Source organism: Pseudorasbora parva, chromosome 11 (assembly GCF_024679245.1).
Source record: "Pseudorasbora parva isolate DD20220531a chromosome 11, ASM2467924v1, whole genome shotgun sequence".
In the NCBI taxonomy this organism is placed as follows: domain Eukaryota; kingdom Metazoa; phylum Chordata; class Actinopteri; order Cypriniformes; family Gobionidae; genus Pseudorasbora; species Pseudorasbora parva.
Window position 1 is genome coordinate 14212577 of NC_090182.1, and position 20058 is coordinate 14232634.

Genomic DNA, 20058 nt, shown 5'->3' on the forward strand with positions numbered 1-20058 from the left:
GGATTTGAGCTGAAATTCTGGGGCAAACCATTTCGTAATAAATCACAGTATGAATAGTTTTATATCATGATTTAAGAATTTAGTCATAACTCCCACCCCTACTTAGGAATGTCTTTTTCCACATTACTTCACAAAATACTGACTCCCTGAGAAATGATCTTTCCAAGAGAAACCCATTGACAAAAATGAGCTTAGATGCTGAAAAGCCCAAATGAGAAACACAACTGCTCTGCGAGGAGTGTACGGCGCTGACAGGCTGTGGTCTGTATGTGTCTGACTTACTGAAGTCAGTGCCTGTGAGCTGGGCCAGGATTCGGAAAGAGCGAGACTGGGTGGTGCCGGTGCGCGGCTGCCAATCCTCCGTATCCTGGATCAGTCTCTTCTTACTGCGATCGTTGGGGATGAAGCAGCCTGGGTTTTCCACCCGCAGACCGTGCCTGGAGACAGGAGCCCTTCGTGACCTCTCTCATTCACCACAGTAGCACAGCACACCGCAAATGGCAAATCCGAAATCGAAAAATCCACAAATGGCTTTACACAATGCGTGCAGCACAAGATGAGACGACTACACCAAACACAGCGGGGGAACATGCTGTACAAATGGGGGGGGGGGGGGGGGGGGGGGGGTATAATGTTTCCTTACAAAAACGTATCATGGTAACCATACAGAGTACCTAATACTTATTGTGGCTGCAACACAAAGTTACCACAGATCTATTAGAGTAACTATAATTTAATGGTGCAGGAACTATGATTAGCATTTTCAAATTTAGTAAGATGTTTTAGAGTCAGGTTTTTCAACAAGGAGCCCTTTAAAGGTTGTCTGACCATCACCAGACTAAGCTCATTTTAAGATTGAACATTGGTCTGGGGGCTCTGTATTTTCTACCGCACAAGAGGCGTGATAAAGGAGAATTTTTCAAATGACTCTGTATGCAATTGGATAGTCCTTTAACCAATCAGACCACAAAATGGTGTGATCAATGGGCAACAGCCCATCATTTCTCTATCATCCTTGTGTTAAACCCACCAATAGCGTGCCAGGTGGATAAGCCAGTCTGCGATTGGTTCCCAAAAAAAGTGTGCCAGAAGCAGTAGAAATGAATGTACAGTTGAGAGTTGCAGGGCAAAATCAAAACCCCGGCAGATCAGGCTGGGTTTACCCAGTTAATCCAAAAATGAAAATACTCCCAACAAATACTCTCATTTTGTTCTAAAACTTATTTTATTTTATTTTATTCAAAATATACTTTTTAATTACAATGTATTTGTATGATTTATTTTGTATTAATTAATTTTAATGAATCTATAGACCCATCAAATACTTTAAAGGGATTGGCCAGCAGCCATATCACCCTTGAGCCCAGGATGCAGCCATTTCCCACTGAAGGTAAGCAGGGCTGAGCCTGGTGAGTACCTTGATGGGAGACCATCTGGAAAACTAGGTTGCTGCTGGTAGAGGCGTTAGTGAGCTTGCCCTGTGGTCTGTGTGGGTCCTAACGCACCAGTATAGTGATGGGGACACTGTACTGTACCAAGCACCATCCTTCGGATGAGATGTCGAACCGAGGTCCTTACTCTCTTGGTCATAAAAATTCCAGAGGTGTAACCCCAGCATCCTGGCCCAATTTGCCCATTGGCCTTGGTCCATCATCATGGCCTCCTAATCATCCCCCTATCCTGATTGGCTTCATCACTCCATCTCCTCTCCACCAATCAGATGGTGTGTGATGGGCGTTCTGGAACAATATGGCTGCCATCACATCATCCAGGTAGACACTGCACATTGGTGGCAGTTGAGGAGATTCCCCACTTCTATATGTAAAGCACTGAGTACCCAGAAAAGCGCTATATAAATGCAACTAATTATTTTGCAACCCAAAAATGGAAATGGTCATCTCACACTCCTGTTGTTCCAAATCCATAACACTTTTGTTCCCAATCCAAAAGCACAGTTTATATTGTAAATAAAAGTCTATTAAGAGACCTCTTTAGTATTCTCTTTTTATCTCAATTTATATAGATTTAGTTTAGATTTAGTTTTTATTTGATCTGTTAATGAATGTTTTGAAGCATCAGTATTTTAGGTGAATATCATGTCAATGTGTTTCTAAGACGAACAAAAGTCTTATGGATTTGGAACAACATTTAATTTTTTGAATGTATTTTTTTTTATTTAACAATTAATGTATGTGATTTAAGCTACCCATTTTAATTAATTAATACATTTTAATAGTTATATATATATATAACTATTAAAATGTATTAATTAATTAAAATATTGAATATATATATATATATATTCATTTTGTAATGTTAATAATGCTTCAGCTTGTTATTATTAAATCTGGCACTATGAATATTGCTGGCTCTGTGGTAATATGCTTCTGTTCATACACATTGTCATACAAGAGTCATTTTGGATAGAAGTGTCTGCTAAATGCAAGAATCTTAAGAGTTATTATTAAAAATATTATTAATCAGTTTATTATTTAATTAAACGTTGAAGTAACGTTCACATTATGAAAGTTATTTTTAAAAAATGCTACAGAGTCTGTGGGTTGGCTAAGAGTCTACAAGAAGGGTTTACAATGGTTAAAAGCCCTGTTTTTCACACATCAGATTCATAACTACATGCACACAAAAAATAAATCGAAACACCCACGAAATATGATTTCAGTTCAGGCTCCACTTCATTGCTTCATGCTCTAATGAAGTAATTCAAAGTGCATGACTACATTTGCTAATAGTGTCAAACGACCCAGCTAAAGTGCCGCGTTTCAATACAGTTCAACTACCGAGTGAAAAAGCAATGAAACATGGCCTGATGTCGTCAAAAGCAAGAGTTTATTAGTGAGGTCAGCGGCAGGTCTACTTTCTTTCAGCTAGTGCATTAGAGCCACAAGCATTCAGCACTTACTTCCCCTCAGGGTACAACTCCTCATAGAAGGCTTCTCCTCTAATGAACGGGAGAGCGAAGGGAGACAGAAAAAACAGGATGGAGAAAAAAGGAAAAGGAGCAAAAATAACAATAGAGAGAAAGAGTGGGAGGAGCACAACAAAGAACACAACAGTGTCCATTAAAGCAGCCTGACTTAAAGTGAATGGAGGCTGTCCGCTGATCTCCACTACTGCACTCTGAAATATCAACACTGAAATAAAGCTGTACATTTACAATCCCTTAGTGAATAATTACAGAGTGAGACAGCAGCTTATATGTGAGAAATCTGCTGTCTCCTAAAGCCAGTACTACAACAATGCAGACTTGGGAAACGGGAAAGATAAAATTTAATTTGGGGGTGGGGGGTATATGAAAAAGGATTGAGGCAGAGCCACAGGGCTGGGATTTGATCGCCAAAAACAATAATTGCACACATTTTTCAGAGCAGGAGGGAAATAAGGAAAGGCATTACTAACTTGTCAAGAACTTCCATCTGTGGAATGACAAAGGAGAAGAAAAAAAGACAAGGAGAGAAAATTGTTTAGAAATAAATCACAAAGAAGAATAAACAGCATGTGGAAAGACACGATGCAGAGACAAACAAAGCAAACTGTGGGTTTCTAGAGGTGAAAAACAGCAGCATGCTTTAAGTAACAGCAGAAAAAATGAATTGTACCTCCTATTAAATTAGTTAAACGTTTCTATTCTGTAACCTTTAATATGCTTTCGTTATTAAAAATATCCCTGAACCTTAAAGGCGGGGTAAGTGATATCTGGTAACCGTTGTTGATATTTCAAATCACCAAAACAAACACGCCCCTACCCCCAAAAGGGTCTCGGCCCTATTTGGATAGCTCCGCCCCACACGTAGGTAACCCAGGCAACGACTATGGCAGAATCTGTGTGTAACTAATCCTGGTCGAATATTCAACGAAAAAGTCACCCCTCCATCACAAAAACACAAACCGTTCTCATGAACAATTCGATAGAACACGAGCCGACAGTCCAACTAACGACATATTACAATTATGACCATATTAGAGTTATAGCGATCACAAAACACAAACCGTTCTCATGAACAACTCGATAAAGTTAGTAGGCTATACAAGCTTGATAGTCCAGCTAACGACATAAATTACAATTATGACCAGATGGGTAATATAGATGTAAAGACGAAACAAACATACCGGTATATAAGGAGTATAGTATCTTACCTATCAAACACATTTTGTGAGCTGACTCTTGAAACACTGAGGGGGTTTAGATGCTCCATACGGTGTGGAAATGAACGGGTCTTTGTCATTGTTGAAGTGAGCCACAATGCGATCGGAAATGGACAAACAAGCGAACCTGACACAAAAGCATATTTAAGCAAAAGCCAGCATTTATTAGTTCTTTCTTGGCTAATGTCGGTCCTGTGTGACTCGTATGTTTTGAATAATGACGTGCACTGGGCCTCTCTTCTCACCATACACACGCCCCTTACCTGCTGATTGGCTACAAGTTTGTTATTCCACTTGGCCAGAGTCCTTTTTCTAAAACGGTTTTGAAATAACACTTACCCCACCTTTAAGTCAAACATGACAGCAACTATACTATAAAAATTATTTTAAAAATAAGTTACCTGGTTTCCATAAAATTTTGAGTTCATTATTTTTGAGTAATTTTTGAGAAGCGACAACCTTTATCCAAATATTATTTAAAAGATTTTATAAGCATATTGGGTAATTGTGTGTTTTATTTGTGATGACACAGTGAAACATGTAAACATGGAAAACTGCTATTTTCATGATTTATCACATTTTTAATGTGGTTCAGATAAAATAATATTTTGAGTTTCTACACTGTAATTTTATTTTTGTTGGTTTAACTTATAGTAACCTGGTTGCCTTACAATTTTGAGTTTATTGAAATAAAAAATTTGAGTTGATACAATGGTTTAATAAATATAAACTCAAAATATTATTGCATCTGAACCAAAATCTGCTAAATCATCAAAATAGCAAGTTTCACTGAGTCATCACAAATAAAACACACACAATTACCCAATATGCTTACAAAATCTTTTAATAATATTTTAATAAAGGTTGTCAATTCTCAAAAATGTTCAGTGTATTAACCACACACAGTTTCTTTCATGTAAATCTTAGAGTAATATTGCATCCACCATATCTCCGAAAAATCTTTAGTTTTATTATATTTATAAAAGAAAGATACGCTGTACAGTCTTTCCAAACAAAGCGAGCAGATGGAGGCGTATTGTGTGGGGCGGAGCTAAAAAGTCAGGAGTGCGCGCAGCTATTGGGTTGAGAACGACTGAAAGCTGACATCATTAGAAAACGTGGAAAAAAAGTTTTCCTAAATAAACGAAAGATATCAATCAGATTCAGCCATACATATATGATCCAGAATCAGATACAGAGGCTGAAATTGAAGAGAAGCAACAGCAACAAGGACTACAAGGACGTCTCTATGTGGTAACGTTATGTACTGTAACTGTTAATATTTGCTTAGCGGCTTAGATTACCAATTTCTACTTTCATTATGTTGCAGTCATTTTTTTTTATTAGCCCATTTTTAAAGGTTTTTAGGAGTGTACATTGCATGCTCCATTGATCAATTAACTATACGTGGTCATATTGTTTTGACGTGCACTTGTGTGCTGATAGCCAGCAACATTTGAAGCAGTTTTGCTCACCACCTGCGGTTACAACACATGACCATGAACCTTTATCGTTTTGACTGAACTGGGCCTTGTTTATAAAACAATCCTCGCCGAAATGTAGAGAACAAACTGAACAGGGTGGTCTTGCCCATGCCCAGACAACCAAAAAAACACTGCTTTGGTAACATTGTTGATTTTGTGAAGTTCTATTACAGATGATTTCGCTAAAGCTGAGCAAAGCGTGTTGTGGGGCGTGCTTCTCTCGCTTTGGTCGAAGTGCATACGCGAGAGAAGTGCTGTATTTTTGGCACCGAAATACTCAAACATCCAACTTATTTTTTTAAAACTTTGTCCATTTTTAGCACGGGTTCCAAGTCTTTAAAGGGTTAGTTCACCCAAAAATGAAAATTGTGTCATCATTTACTCACCCTCAAGTTGTTCCAAACCTTTAGGAGTTATCTGGAAGATATTTGGAATAATGTTTGTAGGTATAATAGACCAGGCAGATAGAGCAACCATTGACTACCATAGTAGGGAAAAAAACACTATGGTGTTCAATGGTTGGTCTCTCTGCTTGGTTACAAACATTCTTCCAAATATCATTGTTTGTGTTCAGCAGAAAAAAGAAACTCCTACAGGTTTGAAACAACTTGAGGGTGAGTTAATGATGACGGATTTTTAATTTATGGGTGAACTATTCCTTTAACTGAAAAAGCTCAGTATGCATGAAATCCTCAAACTTCTGAACAGTCGTATATATTACGAAATATATAATATCTGTGATATAATATTAAAATAATATTTTTGATTTGAACGCTAGGCATTTTTCATTTCTCTAAGTTGGTACCATTCCACAAACACTGCAAGCATTAGTGCCCCTTAGAGTGAAGAGTTGTAAAAACAAGCTTGTAGGCGTGCGGTGCTGTAAACATGCTCAGAATGCCGAAGTGACCGAGGTCTCCATGTTCTCTGGAGTTCAGACAGTGCTGGATCGCAAACACACATTCAGTACACACCAGCAGCCGAGCTCTGATTCCGCCTCCTTCCCTTCACTACATCCAGAGCTTTCTGCTATGGTTCTTAGCAGCAGAAAATATTCTCACAATCCTACTGAAGTTCAAGTCTTATTCACCATTTTGAATAAAAAAAAATCACCATCATGCAATTTGTTTGTGAGGAAACTTGTGTTAAGGTGGATTCATACAGGAGCCTTTCCAAGTAAGGCTGTTAAGTAATTCAGCACCAGGGCCGTAACGGCACTTTGAGGGCTCAGCAGATTTTATGGGAGGGTCTGGACTCTATAAACAGCAACAGATAACATCAAGCCCTGGCCTAAAGACAGATTTCAACCTTCTCGACCTGGTCAGATCAACACCTTCACAAACTCCTTCATGTGTTTATGAAATAAATAAATAAAAAGAACGGCACATTTTTATCGTCTTCAACTCTACCGGACATGACTGCTAACATCTGTTGTTTTGATCAGCTTAAATAAAAGTGCTCGTTAAAAATGCAGGACCTTGGCAGAAAAAAAGGTGCAGAAGGTCCCCGCAAAGGGATGATGAAGAGGTGGAGAGGAAAACAGATGAAGACGATGTGTTCGAGCAGATCCCAGAACAGTCTGGTCAACGGGGTGGCCATGCAACCGCCTGTTCCAACAAGGAAAACAGACGCAGCTGCTTAATGCCATGTTGTTTATTAGAAGCACGCACAATAAATCCAGGAAAAACACTAAAGACCAGGCTCTTGAACTCACAGACCCCAAACCTCACTTTGCAGGAACACAACAACGTATGTCAGCCTAAACTTTTACAGTTGGCCTGCACGATATTTCGAAATAGAATCGATATTGCAATGTCAAATCATACACTGCATTTTAAATTAAATAAATATAAGCTCTACCGTCACCCAAATAAACTATAAATACCATATATACCCAAATATAAGACTAGGTTTGTGTACATAAAATACGCTGAAACATGGGGGTTCATCTTATATTCGTGATATAGACAAAATCACAGGGGAGGGACAGTAGAGGGCACCAACACGATAGGCTACGTAATTAGTGACAGTGTTATAAATTAGTTTAATGTGTAGCATAAAGGTAGCCTATCTAGACGCAGCAAACCCTAGCGGCAGCAAATCTGCCGCAAGTATCATCTAGCAACTTAATACAGCTCTGAGACGTAAAAACCAAACTCTGGTCAGGCCAATCACATCGTGTATAGAGTCGGTGGGCGGGTCTTAACATAGTGACGGCAGAGTTGCGCTCGCGTGCTACTAGTAAACACAGAAACTGGCGAACGGCGGTCTTTCAAATCAGCTTTGACCGCGACGCTGGAAGACTTGGAGTTAAGCTTTTCTCTGAGAAAAGAACAAAGAACGGCATTTAAGTCATTTTTAAAAAGGGAAGATGTGTTCGGAGTTTTGCCGACGGGATACAGTGAATGTTTAATCTCTCAATGAGCTCCGCTTCACGTTGCTCTGGTTGGTTGTAGCTCTATCCTATTGCGTGCAGAGGGAGTTTGAAAGACAACCGTTTATCCCGCACCTCAGATTGAGCCCTGTCAATGGTGAGTTTCCAGACCAAACATCTTGATGTGGGGCTGGCTTGTCAGGCAAGCATAAAAGCCCATTTGCACTGCTTTTCTTATTGCAACCCCACAGTTTGGTTTGTTTCAAGACTTTAATGTCAGATGTGTTTGAATAAAAGCAGATGGTAATTTTCTATCTATCTTCACAGTACTACAATTGCATACATACATAGGCCTAAATAATTATTGTATTTTTGTGAAAAGGTTATTCGTTTTTCTCACTCATTCATTCATTCATTTCTGAACTCATTGACATAGTGAACTTTATTTTGTGACAAACTAATCGGTTTAAAATGTTTTTTTTTTTTCCAATGAATTATCAGTAGAAATTTTCAAATAAAAATATTTTCTGTTGAAAACCAGATTTTTTTTTTTTTTTACAAAATCTTTTTCCCAAAAACAAGTCTGGAAAATGGTGGGGTCGTCTTATATTTAGGGTCGTCTAATATTCGGGTATATATAGTATTTTAACAGATTTCTTATTTTGTTTAAAATATTATTTAATAATAAATAATAATAATATTGTGATTTATATTGAATTGGTTAAATACAATGGGACTGTGTCCTGTGGAAGTGGAAAGGTTTTTTTTACTCAGTTCACTATGGTTACTTAAAGAGGCTTCTGTTAGTTTTTGTAAAGAGTACACTCAAGTTAACCCTTAAGTGTCATCCCCCTTTTTGAGAATAGACATGAAAATGCACCATTCAAACTCAAATGGTTGTAATTCAAGAATGATAGTTTTAAAGTTATAAAGAAGACACTCCGCAGATATTTTTTTTTAAAGTAAAAGCACTTTAAAAAATTAAAGTATTTAGAAGTTATGGAAGTTTAATTCAAATGTACTGTACTACATTTTATTTTATGTAAAATATATTTTTTCCAAAATCTGTTTTACTCTAAAATCAAAATTAAAGCCATATATCTAACCAAGTTGTGTCCAAATTTGAAGTTGATCTCAAATTTTTGTTCCAATTAAATTTTGTTTAGGCGCTGTACCAAAAAAATCCAGCGGGTATCACTTTTTTACTTTTTTTTTTTAAGAATACATTTATGTCAAAACATCACTTCTATCACAAAAATAGTCACCAGATGGTACCTCGAGATTTAGACCCTTCTGACAATATCTTTTTTTGTCAAGATAACAAAAGAATTTGAGGAGCCTGCCAAAATAATTAAAAAGTACTGTTTCCATGGTAACGCAACACTTATTTAAAAACGGTTTTCACAAGATGGATTTTGAGTTTGTAAGCTTTCAAATGATACCTAATTTATGATGGCTAGTGAAATATGTGACATTAAAATAAATGCTAACAATTAAAATCTTCAGGAGTAAAAATCATTTTGAAACTTTTAACTACCAGATTATTTTTAGTTTTAGATTATTTTCCAGCTTCTTACAAGAAAAACACCAAACTAATTTTTGAATGTGGCTATTCAAGTCATGAGTTAAACATTCAAGTATTTCTTCATATTGCAACATACATCTCATATATATATAAGTATACACACGCACACAGACACATGCAGTATATCACGTAAAAATGTATCACAATTTCAGAGCTAGCATCCAGACAACTTGCGTTGAGCATGAAAACTGAGACCTGTGGGCGTTCTTACCCATCACTGAGGTATTGCTGCATCATTAGAAACATGCGGTCTTGGGTATGACGAGGCTCATTATTGTGGACTAAGCTCATAAAGCAGGTCCTGTGGCGATCAAAGCCTGCTTTAAAGATTATGAGCCTGAGTCTCGGTCAGAGACTGGCTGGCTGGTCACCTACCCATTGTGAGGCTGCGGCGAGCTGCTGGGCACCTGCGAGTTGAAGTTAAGCTTGGGGGCGTACGACACCGGCTTGATGACAGGCCCCTTGCTACCATTGCCAGAGGCTGCGGAGAACGGCCGCGCCATCTTGTTTATGGCTGTGCTCGGCGCAAACGAGTACTTGGGCTGACTGGATGCGGGTGCGAGTGAATCCTGAGTGTGGAGAAAGACAGTGCAAAAGCAACACCATGCATGTCAGATCATGCGCGCACACACATACACGCAATTTCATAAACACTAGTGGAACCACAGGTGAATGCACAATCCCAGATAAGGTTTAATAGTTAATCCTCTCCAAATGAGAGGATTAACTAGGGGTTAAAGGTGTGAATTGTCTTTATGTCTTCTCACAGCAAATTACTTGCACAGTGAAAGTGGAGGAGGATTGTTTGAGAAGTGTGAACACACCCTGGTCACAAAAATGTATCTTGAGATCAGACCATGGCCCACCTCCTTCGATTTGGCTGTACCCTGCACTTGAATGTGTTTGAAAGGAAAAGTATAACTGTCCCATATGACTAGAATTCTAACAGGCACTGTTGCAGAGACGCATGCTATGATCTACTGCAGCCACACGAGGGCACAATTTCTTCTGTTCAAATTCAGTTTTGTTTAGGTTTGCATTATGGAAGGAGATAAGATCTGATTAGTTATTAATACAAAGTTTTTCACCTGCCAACATTTCACTGCTGAACCTCCCATAAAATTGCATTATACAATTGTTTAGCACAATTATTTCTATTAAACATTTCTTTAAAAGTAATTTAAGGTAATATGCAAGTATTGTACCACAAATAATATGAAAAAACAAATACACAATTTGTTAAGCTTTTAATTTTAATTTTTTTTCCTATTAGGCCAATTTGCAAATGGCCTAATAGGATAATGTACATTCAGTCTGGGTTTGTGCATTCTGTAGCAATGCAAATTCAATCAAATCAAAAAGTGCTGAAGGGAAGTTAAGCAAGACAAAAAGAGAGATAGACAATAGAATCAGACAATCAAATAGACAAACCACCAAACCTTTCGCAACATAGGTGCAACCAGTACATGAACGCTAACAGAGCAATGAAACTTACATGAGATAAAGCATTATGCATTTGAGTGAAATCACACTAGCTGAAAGCTGAAACAATTATGTGTGTGTGTGTGTGTGTGTGTGTGTGTGTGTGTGTGTGTGTGTGTGTGTGTGTGTGTGTGTGTGTGTGTGTGTGTGTGCGCGCCTGTTTATGTGGTTTATGAGGACACAAATTTGTATAACTACATGGGTAGTACACTGGTATTACACTATACATGTGGTTTATGAAGACATATCAAATGTCCTCACATTTCAAATAGCTTTAAAAACATACTAAATTATGTTTTTTAAGAAAGTAAAAATGCAGAATGTTTACTGTGATGGGCAGGTTTAGGGGCAGGGGCAGTGTAAGGGGACAGAAAATACGATTTGTACCGTATAAGAACCATTATGCCTTTTGAGAGTCCCTGTAAACCACATAGACCAACGTGTGTGTGTGTGTGTGTGTGTGTGTGTGTGTGTGTGTGTGTGTGGGTGTGTGTGTGTGTGTGTGTGTAGTACTGAAGTATTCAGAGCAGCTGAGAACTTGAGAACAGATCTAAATGTGTTTCTTCAGATATCAGGAGCTGGTTGAGCGGTCTTGCGAAAGCTTTGCAGTTCTGTCAGACAGAAGAGAGAAAGGATAGCCGTCTTACCTTCTGCTCTCCTCCGGCAGTATGAAAAGCTCTGCAGAGAGAAAATTAGAGATTTAATTCACTTAAGCTCATTCATAAAATTACTAATTTCACTGCTGTGTTTAAAATGTTAACTAAAAGAGTCTAATGGATGAGCAGCCATTCGTGCCAAATTCACCAAGTCTCATGTGAGTTTAGGGCTGCAGCTATCGATTCTTTTTGTAATCGATTAATCTACCACTTAATCGATCGATTAATCGATTAATCGGATAATAATTACTTTTTCTTTATTAAAGAGCAATAAGAGACAATAAGACGGGTATCTTAAAATTAACATCTAATTTGTCTTCTTTTTAGAAAAATTAAGTTTTATTGCTGAAATTGCATACATTAATAACTGTGAAACTAAACAATTTTAATGCATACAATTGCCATATTATATTAAATAAAAATCTATTTCAAATTACTTTAAAAAGGTAAACATAGTTCAATCTAAAACTAAACCTACAACCAATAAATCTAAATAGTAGTAATATAAATAACAATAATGCCAATATAAATAATATAAATATTCTATAAATTCTATATAATATAAATATTCTAATATTCTATAAATATTCTATAAATAATATAAATAACTAAACATTGTATTTATGTTGTGAAACTTAACTTTCATGTTTCAGCTTCAGCTCAGGCATGACATGAGCATTTACTGTCTTATTTACTCCTTTACTGGAGCAAAACATATTGGACAGGTTAACTTGGAACAAGAGATGTGCGGATCAGCTCTATCGGCACCGAATCAGCTGTTAGAAGCAAACCATCCACCCGCACCCGATCGTCACATATTAGCTACACTGAAGTAGGTTGCTAAACAAAACAAAAAAAAATATTTTGGCAAAATTACATTTACATAAACCAGGGTCGACAACCTATACATCACACGGAGGAATAACCGCTAGAACGTGATCAAACGCGAGATATGTTTAATTCAGATAAAGTACATCACACATGCTGATCTTTTGAGCTAATCATTCATCATTGTAACACAGCTTGCTTTAAGTTAGTAGCTATACATATGATTAAAGTGTGATATTTAAATTACACAAATCAATGAAAGCACGCAGCTCTGAGCTCTGAAAGCACGAGCGCTGCTAATCACACACACACACACACACACACACACACACGCGCGCGCGCGTTACAGCTTGTTCTGATATTTGTTGCGCCTAGTATTGAGAACATCTAATGGTGCATTTCGAAGATATTATCAAGTAGGATATATAAAGTCTCATTAAAGATTTCACACACATCACAATGACGGTGATCCATGTGCAAAGCTGCAAACTCATCGAGTTCATGTGTTTGGAGTTGCTCGTATCTCCTCAGCTGACGCGTGAACTGCCGCAAATGAAACTTAAATGTTCAGCGTCACATCCTGAAGCTCAACACACAGGTGTCTTCATTTAAACAGCGATATTAAATGATATTACCAGTGCTGATGCCCGCCCGCTCTCTCTCTCGCATTGCGGTCTTTGATCTCGACATGAGCTGAAAACGAAAGTTAAAGAACGACACGCATTCATTGTGTTTTAGCGTGATATGAGAGTTCTGCGTCTTTATTAAAATCAACATATTAACGATTTCTCTCATCCACCTGCAATGTTTGGGATGTTTACGCACCTGAACCGCGGATATAACCGCAATCCGCTCATACTCCGAGTCCTTACACAAAAAATGTCTTTATCCAATATCTGTGTGTAGTTAAATGGACTAAGCGAAGCGTCGAGGCAGATGATTTTGCCTCGAGGATTTTTTTAATTCGATTAACTCGAGTTACTCGATGAATCGTTGCAGCCCTATGTGAGTTAAATCGGTTCTTTCTGGCTCCAAATCCCATTTTATCAGTCCGAATGGAATGCTGCAGCTGTATGAGTGAATTAATGCCTGATAGTTGTCCAAATGTTTTTCAATAGACACATGTGACTCAAACAAGTGGAATTGCAATGAATCAGATGTCGATAAAAAAAAAAAAAAAAAAAAAAAAGAGTTCTGGTTATTGACAGTAAAAACTATGGAAGCTTGTTTTTTGCAAAACATTTAAAAAAATATTGGAACTTTTTTCTCAGATTTGTGAGCTTGCATCTCACAATTCTGACTTTATTTCCCCTCAGAATTACGATATAAATGCACAATTGCAAATTATGTTATATTAAGTCAGAATTGTGAGATATAAAGTCAAGATTTGTTTCACTGTATCACTGTACTCAAAATAATCTCTGTAATATGTATTAAACTGAACCGTCTAGGTTAGTTAGACTAGGCTGAAAAAAAATGTTGCATTCCATCAGTGACCTCCCTATGAGTCTGCATTTCCTGTGCCTATACACCACTTCCTGTGACAGAGGTGGTATCCTTTTGCACAGTGGCTTGCTTACAGATAAAAAGCTCAGAGAGAAAATAGCACATCCAGGCCATTTTACAAGAGTGATAAGGTCCAGGAAATGGATATTATATAGAGCTGCAATATATTATATTGTGTATAGGCAATATTTTTTACTGCAAGCAAAATAAATCAACTAATTGTTGAATTAATTAGTACACTTTTGCAATGTTTCCCTAAAACATATTATACCGGTTTTTCTTCAGTTTGTAACAAAAAATGAAAGTTTAAATAAAAAATTAAAAAATATTCAGAAAATAACCATGACATTGAATTTGCATGTCATATTATATACATTACAAACATATATTTTGAGACAACATGTATTACACAACCTAAAACAGTAGTTAAACGAAAAAGGCCTGCTACTGACTTTTGACTAATAGTCTGTGTGGCCTATCTAATGTCAGCTGACAAGTAAACCTGTTTCAGTGGCAAGAGCAAGCTATTGCATTTCAACCAAGGTTTACAAAGACAAACACATTGAGACAAATCAATTCTGATTTCACATTGAACTTAATGCTTTAAACAAACACTTCACTAACCAAAACACACAGGAAGGGCAAACTAGGACAACAATCTAAAGCAACAAAGCTAAAAAGAGACTTTGTGTTTCAAAGAACCCTTGCAAACCACAATTGAAGAGGTTGCCCAAACAGCTATGTAAACCAAAACGACACCACCCTCTGTAATAAAAGTACATCCTGGAGTAAATACAGACATGTTCAGACATTTGTTTTCAAGTATGCCTTTGCATGGGATGAAAACACTAATTTATCTGTGAGACAACAACAGACAGATAAACTGACATGTCTGACAACCAAAGCACCCAAAATAATAGTCAAGATACTAGTCATCTAGCAGCATACTGGGCAAAGGGGTAATTATGAACATTGATAAATTGATGTTTCCACAGTTATGATGTCACAACAAACTCCCAAAAATGTCAAGAAATGACATTTAACTATCAGCGACATGACTCACGAGGACACACCCACTTTCCCTCACACCACCAATCGGCTCTCTGTCCCACAGCATTCCAAAGTAGGGGCCTGTGACAAAGAGCTGTCTGGAGATTCGGCTAGACTCTACATCCAGCAACATTTCATGACAGATCCGACCTCATTCATTTATGTCCTCCCTCATACCAGGGGACGTTATAAAGAGAATGGCAACCCCTCTCTGACCTGAAACAGCTTTCATATCCAGATGGATCTCCCTAAGAAATGTATGCATCATATTTCACTCCAAAATCCCCAAAAAGAGGAAATTATAGTAGTTTGCATAAAGAAAATGAAGCCTAATTTAGGACTATTTAAGACTAATTTTCTCAGAAATGTTCACACCAAGAAATGTTTTTTTGCTAAATGAAGAAGAAAGAAAGAAAGAAAAAAGGAAAAACCTCTTTGGAATGTAATACAAAAGAGTCAGTCGTTGCCTTGGGTAACACACAATATATATATATATGTATGTGTGTATATATACATACATATATATACATATATACATATATATATATGTATATGTATGTGTGTGTGTGTATATACACATACTATATAGTATACTGGTACTATATAGTACAGTGAACTCATTGCCATGTTCAAGAAACCAATTTGAAATGATTCAAGCTTTGTGACATGGTGCATTATCCTGCTGGAAGTAGCCATCAGAGGATGGGTACATGGTGGTCATAAAGAGATGGTCAGAAACAATGCTCAGGTAGGCCATGGCATTTAAACGATGCCCAATTGGCACTAAGGGGCCTAAAGTTTGGCAAGAAAACATCCTCCACACCATTACACCACCACCACCAGAAGCCTGCACAGTGGTAACAAGGCATGATGGATCCATGTTCTCATTTTGTTTACGCCAAATTCTGACTCTACCATCTGAATGTCTCAACAGAAATCGAGACTCATCAGACCAGGCAACATTTTTCCAGTCTTCAACTGTCCAATTTTGGTGAGCTTGTGCAAATTGTAGCCTCTTTTTCCTATTTGTAGTGGAGATGAGTGGTGCCCGGTGGGGTCTTCTGATGTTGTAGCCCATCCGCCTCAAGGTTGTGTGTGTTGTGGCTTCACAAATGCTTTGCTGCATACCTCGATTGTAACGAGTGGTTATTTCAGTCAAACTTGCTCTTCTATCAGCTTGAATCAGTCGGCCCATTCTCCTCTGACCTCTAGCATCAACAAGGCATTTTCGCCCACAGGACTGCTGCATACGGGATGTTTTTCCTTTTTCACACCATTCTTTTAAAACCTAGAAATGGTTGTGCGTGAAAATACTCAGACCGGCCTGTCTGTCACCAACAACCATGCCACGCTCAAAATTGCTTAAATCACCTTTCTTTCCCATTCTGACATTCAGTTTGGAGTGCAGGAGATTGTCTTGACCAGGACCACACCCCTAATGCATTGACACAACTGCCATGTGATTGGTTAATTAGACAATTGCATTAATGAGAAATTGAACTGGTGTTCCTAATAATCCTTTAGGTGAGTGTATATTATATACACACATATATATATATACACATATTATATATATATATATATATATATATATATATATATATATATATATATATATATATATATATATATATATATATATATATATATATATATATAAATATATATATATAAATATAAATATATAAATATAAAATATATATTATATATATATATATATATATATATATATATATATATATATATATATATATATATATATATTTATTTATTTATTTATTTTTTAAAGATACACTTTAATACGTTACTATTTATTCAAAATTTTCAAGCACCACGTAATAAAATTGTGCTGCTGCACCCATGGTATGGCAGCAAAGTCCCTTGTATTATTACGCAGGAATGAGAGTATAATCCCTAGCCATAGCTGTCTAGAATAATCACAACTTTTCATTTTGACATGATGACAGTAACAATATGATGGACATACTGTAGTAAGTCTCAATTTAATTCTTATTATATATAGAACTTTCTTTTTTAACAGTCGCAAAGTAAATTAAAATTCAACTGTAGAGTCTACTCAGACCGTACACACCGTCTTGACAGTTTTCATGAGATTTGCCAGTGAAAATAGACAAACAGTTTTACATATAAATAATGGAGTCATGGACATACTGTTTGAGCCAAGCCAGGTTTTATCCAGGGAGTTATTCTCATAACTCAAATGCAAGTTTGTCTCCCTCGTCTTCACTTAAACAGGCCATTAACAACCGCTACATGCGCTTACCTATGTGATGACATACAAATTACTGTACACCTAAAAAAGGAAGAAAACCACATTCATAACTGTGGTTTGGCCCATTAAACAGGCTCTTCATCATCGTGTGTTGATCACAGGGACGGTTTAAATGACAGAGCAGGAAGGAGTGCATCTGTCACTCTGCAGCTTCGCTCCTCTTTTCCCATTACTCATCTCTTAACCACAGCCATGAGACTTTTTCCACCAGTAGCTCCTGTTCTGTTTGAGGGCAGTAAGGTCCATTTCAAACATTCCTTTTTTGGGCCCTTTCTGCAGCTTCCCAATAGGAGTGCAATATAAGCGATTTGAGAATTGTGTCCTGAGGCATTAGAGTTTTCTGAAAAGTGAAGGGCAACTCAAGTCACGGAATTAGCACTCCGTCTCCAGCTTATCTATTCAACCTTTAGCCCAGGGTCATCTGAGCCATCGGACGGTTATTATATGGCATGAGAGAGAATTTAGACAATTTGTTCTATGCTGTAAATACCTGCCTTAAAACCTATTTGCACAACACAATAGGCCTGAAGATATAGAGGACATTTAATTCAGCTTAAATGCCACACAAGGTCCCATGCCAAATTATCAACACAATTGCTATGGCAACGGGCAAAAGACCCTTTCATTTGGAGTCATGTTGCAGCTTGAAAGATCTGCACTCTAGACACAATTTTGGGCCAAATTAGACTGAATTAGAAACCGTTTAAAAGTCACATTTTCAAAACAACAGACCAAAAAAATTAGATGATAAAATATCAAGAGCATAAGAGTGGCTTCCCAGCTTTTATGTTGCCTTGGTTTTCAAGTATTTTTCCCATTGATTTTTCATTCATGCATCTGGAAGATGTTTTACCCACAGCAGATTTACAGTGCATCAGTCTGTGTGATATTCTCTGAGATTCAAGCCTATGATCCGGGTTCTGCTAGACTAGCACTATGATTTTCAAACCTAGCCACATATTTTACACAGACATAAAAAACCCTAAAGAGTTCTAAGAACCAACCAGTTCCAAGATAAATCATAACATATGACTCAAAAAAAGTTTTTATGTGCTAACATAATGCATTTCATGTTACTTTAATAATAGTGATATACTTATGTGTAATTTTTATAATTGTATTTATTTCTATTTAGCTATTTTATTACTGTTTTAGTTTTTTTGTAATTTGAAGTGCTTTATCTTATCTTATCTTATCTTAAAAGACAAAAAATGTAATCTAATATTTATATTATTTGATTTCATTATTGCTTTATTTCAAAAAAGAATATGATTAACAATAATAACAACAATAGGTTCAATAAAAGAGTATCAATAGTGCTACACCAACACCAACAGTGCTACACCAATCTTAAAGCTTGTTTGTTTTAAAAGTTGTTGTCACTAAAAAAAAAAAAAAAAAAAAAAAATTATAGAGAAAATGTATGGTATTTTTCACATCTGGAGTCTTGCTGTTGAGTTTAATAGGTAATGGTTTTGGCATTCTTAACAAAACAATGGTAAACCACTATAAACAGACAATTACATTATATGGAACACCAAAATACTCTTTTGAGGTATCTGTTAAGTAAAGCAAATGGTGTCCGTCTAGTCCTTCTATCAAATCTCTTCAAAGTCACCAAAGTTGTAGACATCTGAACACATTTGTTTAGTTTTTTCTAATGCAACACTAAAATATAAAAAAAAAAAACTAAATCTTTTCAGAATGTAATAAAAGTGTTGAGTGATGCATTAACCAGACAACTCAATTTCCTGTTAAGTCATCGTCTCCCCCTTCATGTGATACTGAAACTCAAAGACACTGACGAAAGACACTGAGCAAATGTGTGTGTACCTGCTCAAAGTGAGTGTGAGGGAGTCAGTTGCGGCTCTGATCTTGTTCTGTGCCTCCACATGGGTCATCTCCTCTGCGTTGGCCTCAGAGATAGACACCACCCAATCTCCAACACCCACTCCGGCCTGGGCTGCCTTGCCACCTGGGGTCAGCTGAAACAGCCAAAGAAAACAAACATTAGTCACTTATTTGTCTAACTGTAATGAAGTGTCAGGAGAAACATTGCAAATTTAAGCCAGATTTTCACATTTTTTGAACGAGGTCTGAAAAAAAAAAATAATACAGTGGTGTTGTGAGTGGTTGCCAGGGTACTGCAGTTGCTGAATGTCTAAAGCACATTGCTATGAGGTTGCTAGGGTATTCTGGGTGGCTACTAGGTGGTTGATTAAGGGGGGGGGGGGGGGGGCTGTTTCATGCATACTGAGCTTTTTACACTGTTAAAGACTTGGATTCCCATCCTAAACATAGACAAAGTTTCAAAAAATAAGTTTGATGGAAGATTTCTATGTCAAAAATACACCTTCCGGTTTCTCACAAGTTTCGGAAAGTTTATTTCGAGTATGGGTCTGTGTGACGTAGATGGGGCGGAATATCTTTGTACAGGCCGTACGGGCTCTCCCACTGGTACTGGTTCTCCCGGAAGGGTGCGCGCACAAGCGACCAGTGCAAGAGAGCAAATGCACGCCAATAAATGCTGTTCTCACTGCTGTCACAGGACTTCAGGAAATCAACAATGTCACCAAAGAAGTGTGTTTTTGATGGAGTGGTCCGAACGATAAAGGTTCACGGTCCTGCTTTGGTAA

At 37.2% G+C, this 20058-nt stretch overlaps 1 protein-coding gene across 3 annotated transcripts in view; it reads right to left on the reverse strand.

Moving 5' to 3' along the window:
• pdlim7 (PDZ and LIM domain 7) overlaps positions 1–20058 on the reverse strand; it is a 77503-nt gene that overhangs the window by 32641 nt on the left and 24804 nt on the right. For 2 of the 3 annotated variants that reach the window (XM_067457155.1, XM_067457156.1), the window contains exons 3-5: positions 19256–19407; positions 11737–11767; positions 9983–10176 (exon numbers count right to left, since the gene is read on the reverse strand). In XM_067457155.1, the coding sequence (XP_067313256.1) occupies positions 9983–10176; positions 11737–11767; positions 19256–19407 (377 nt within the window). Of the gene's footprint in view, positions 1–282; positions 438–2920; positions 2960–3417; positions 3435–9982; positions 10177–11736; positions 11768–19255; positions 19408–20058 lie in introns of all 3 variants that reach the window. The other variant, XM_067457157.1, reaches the window with a different exon arrangement.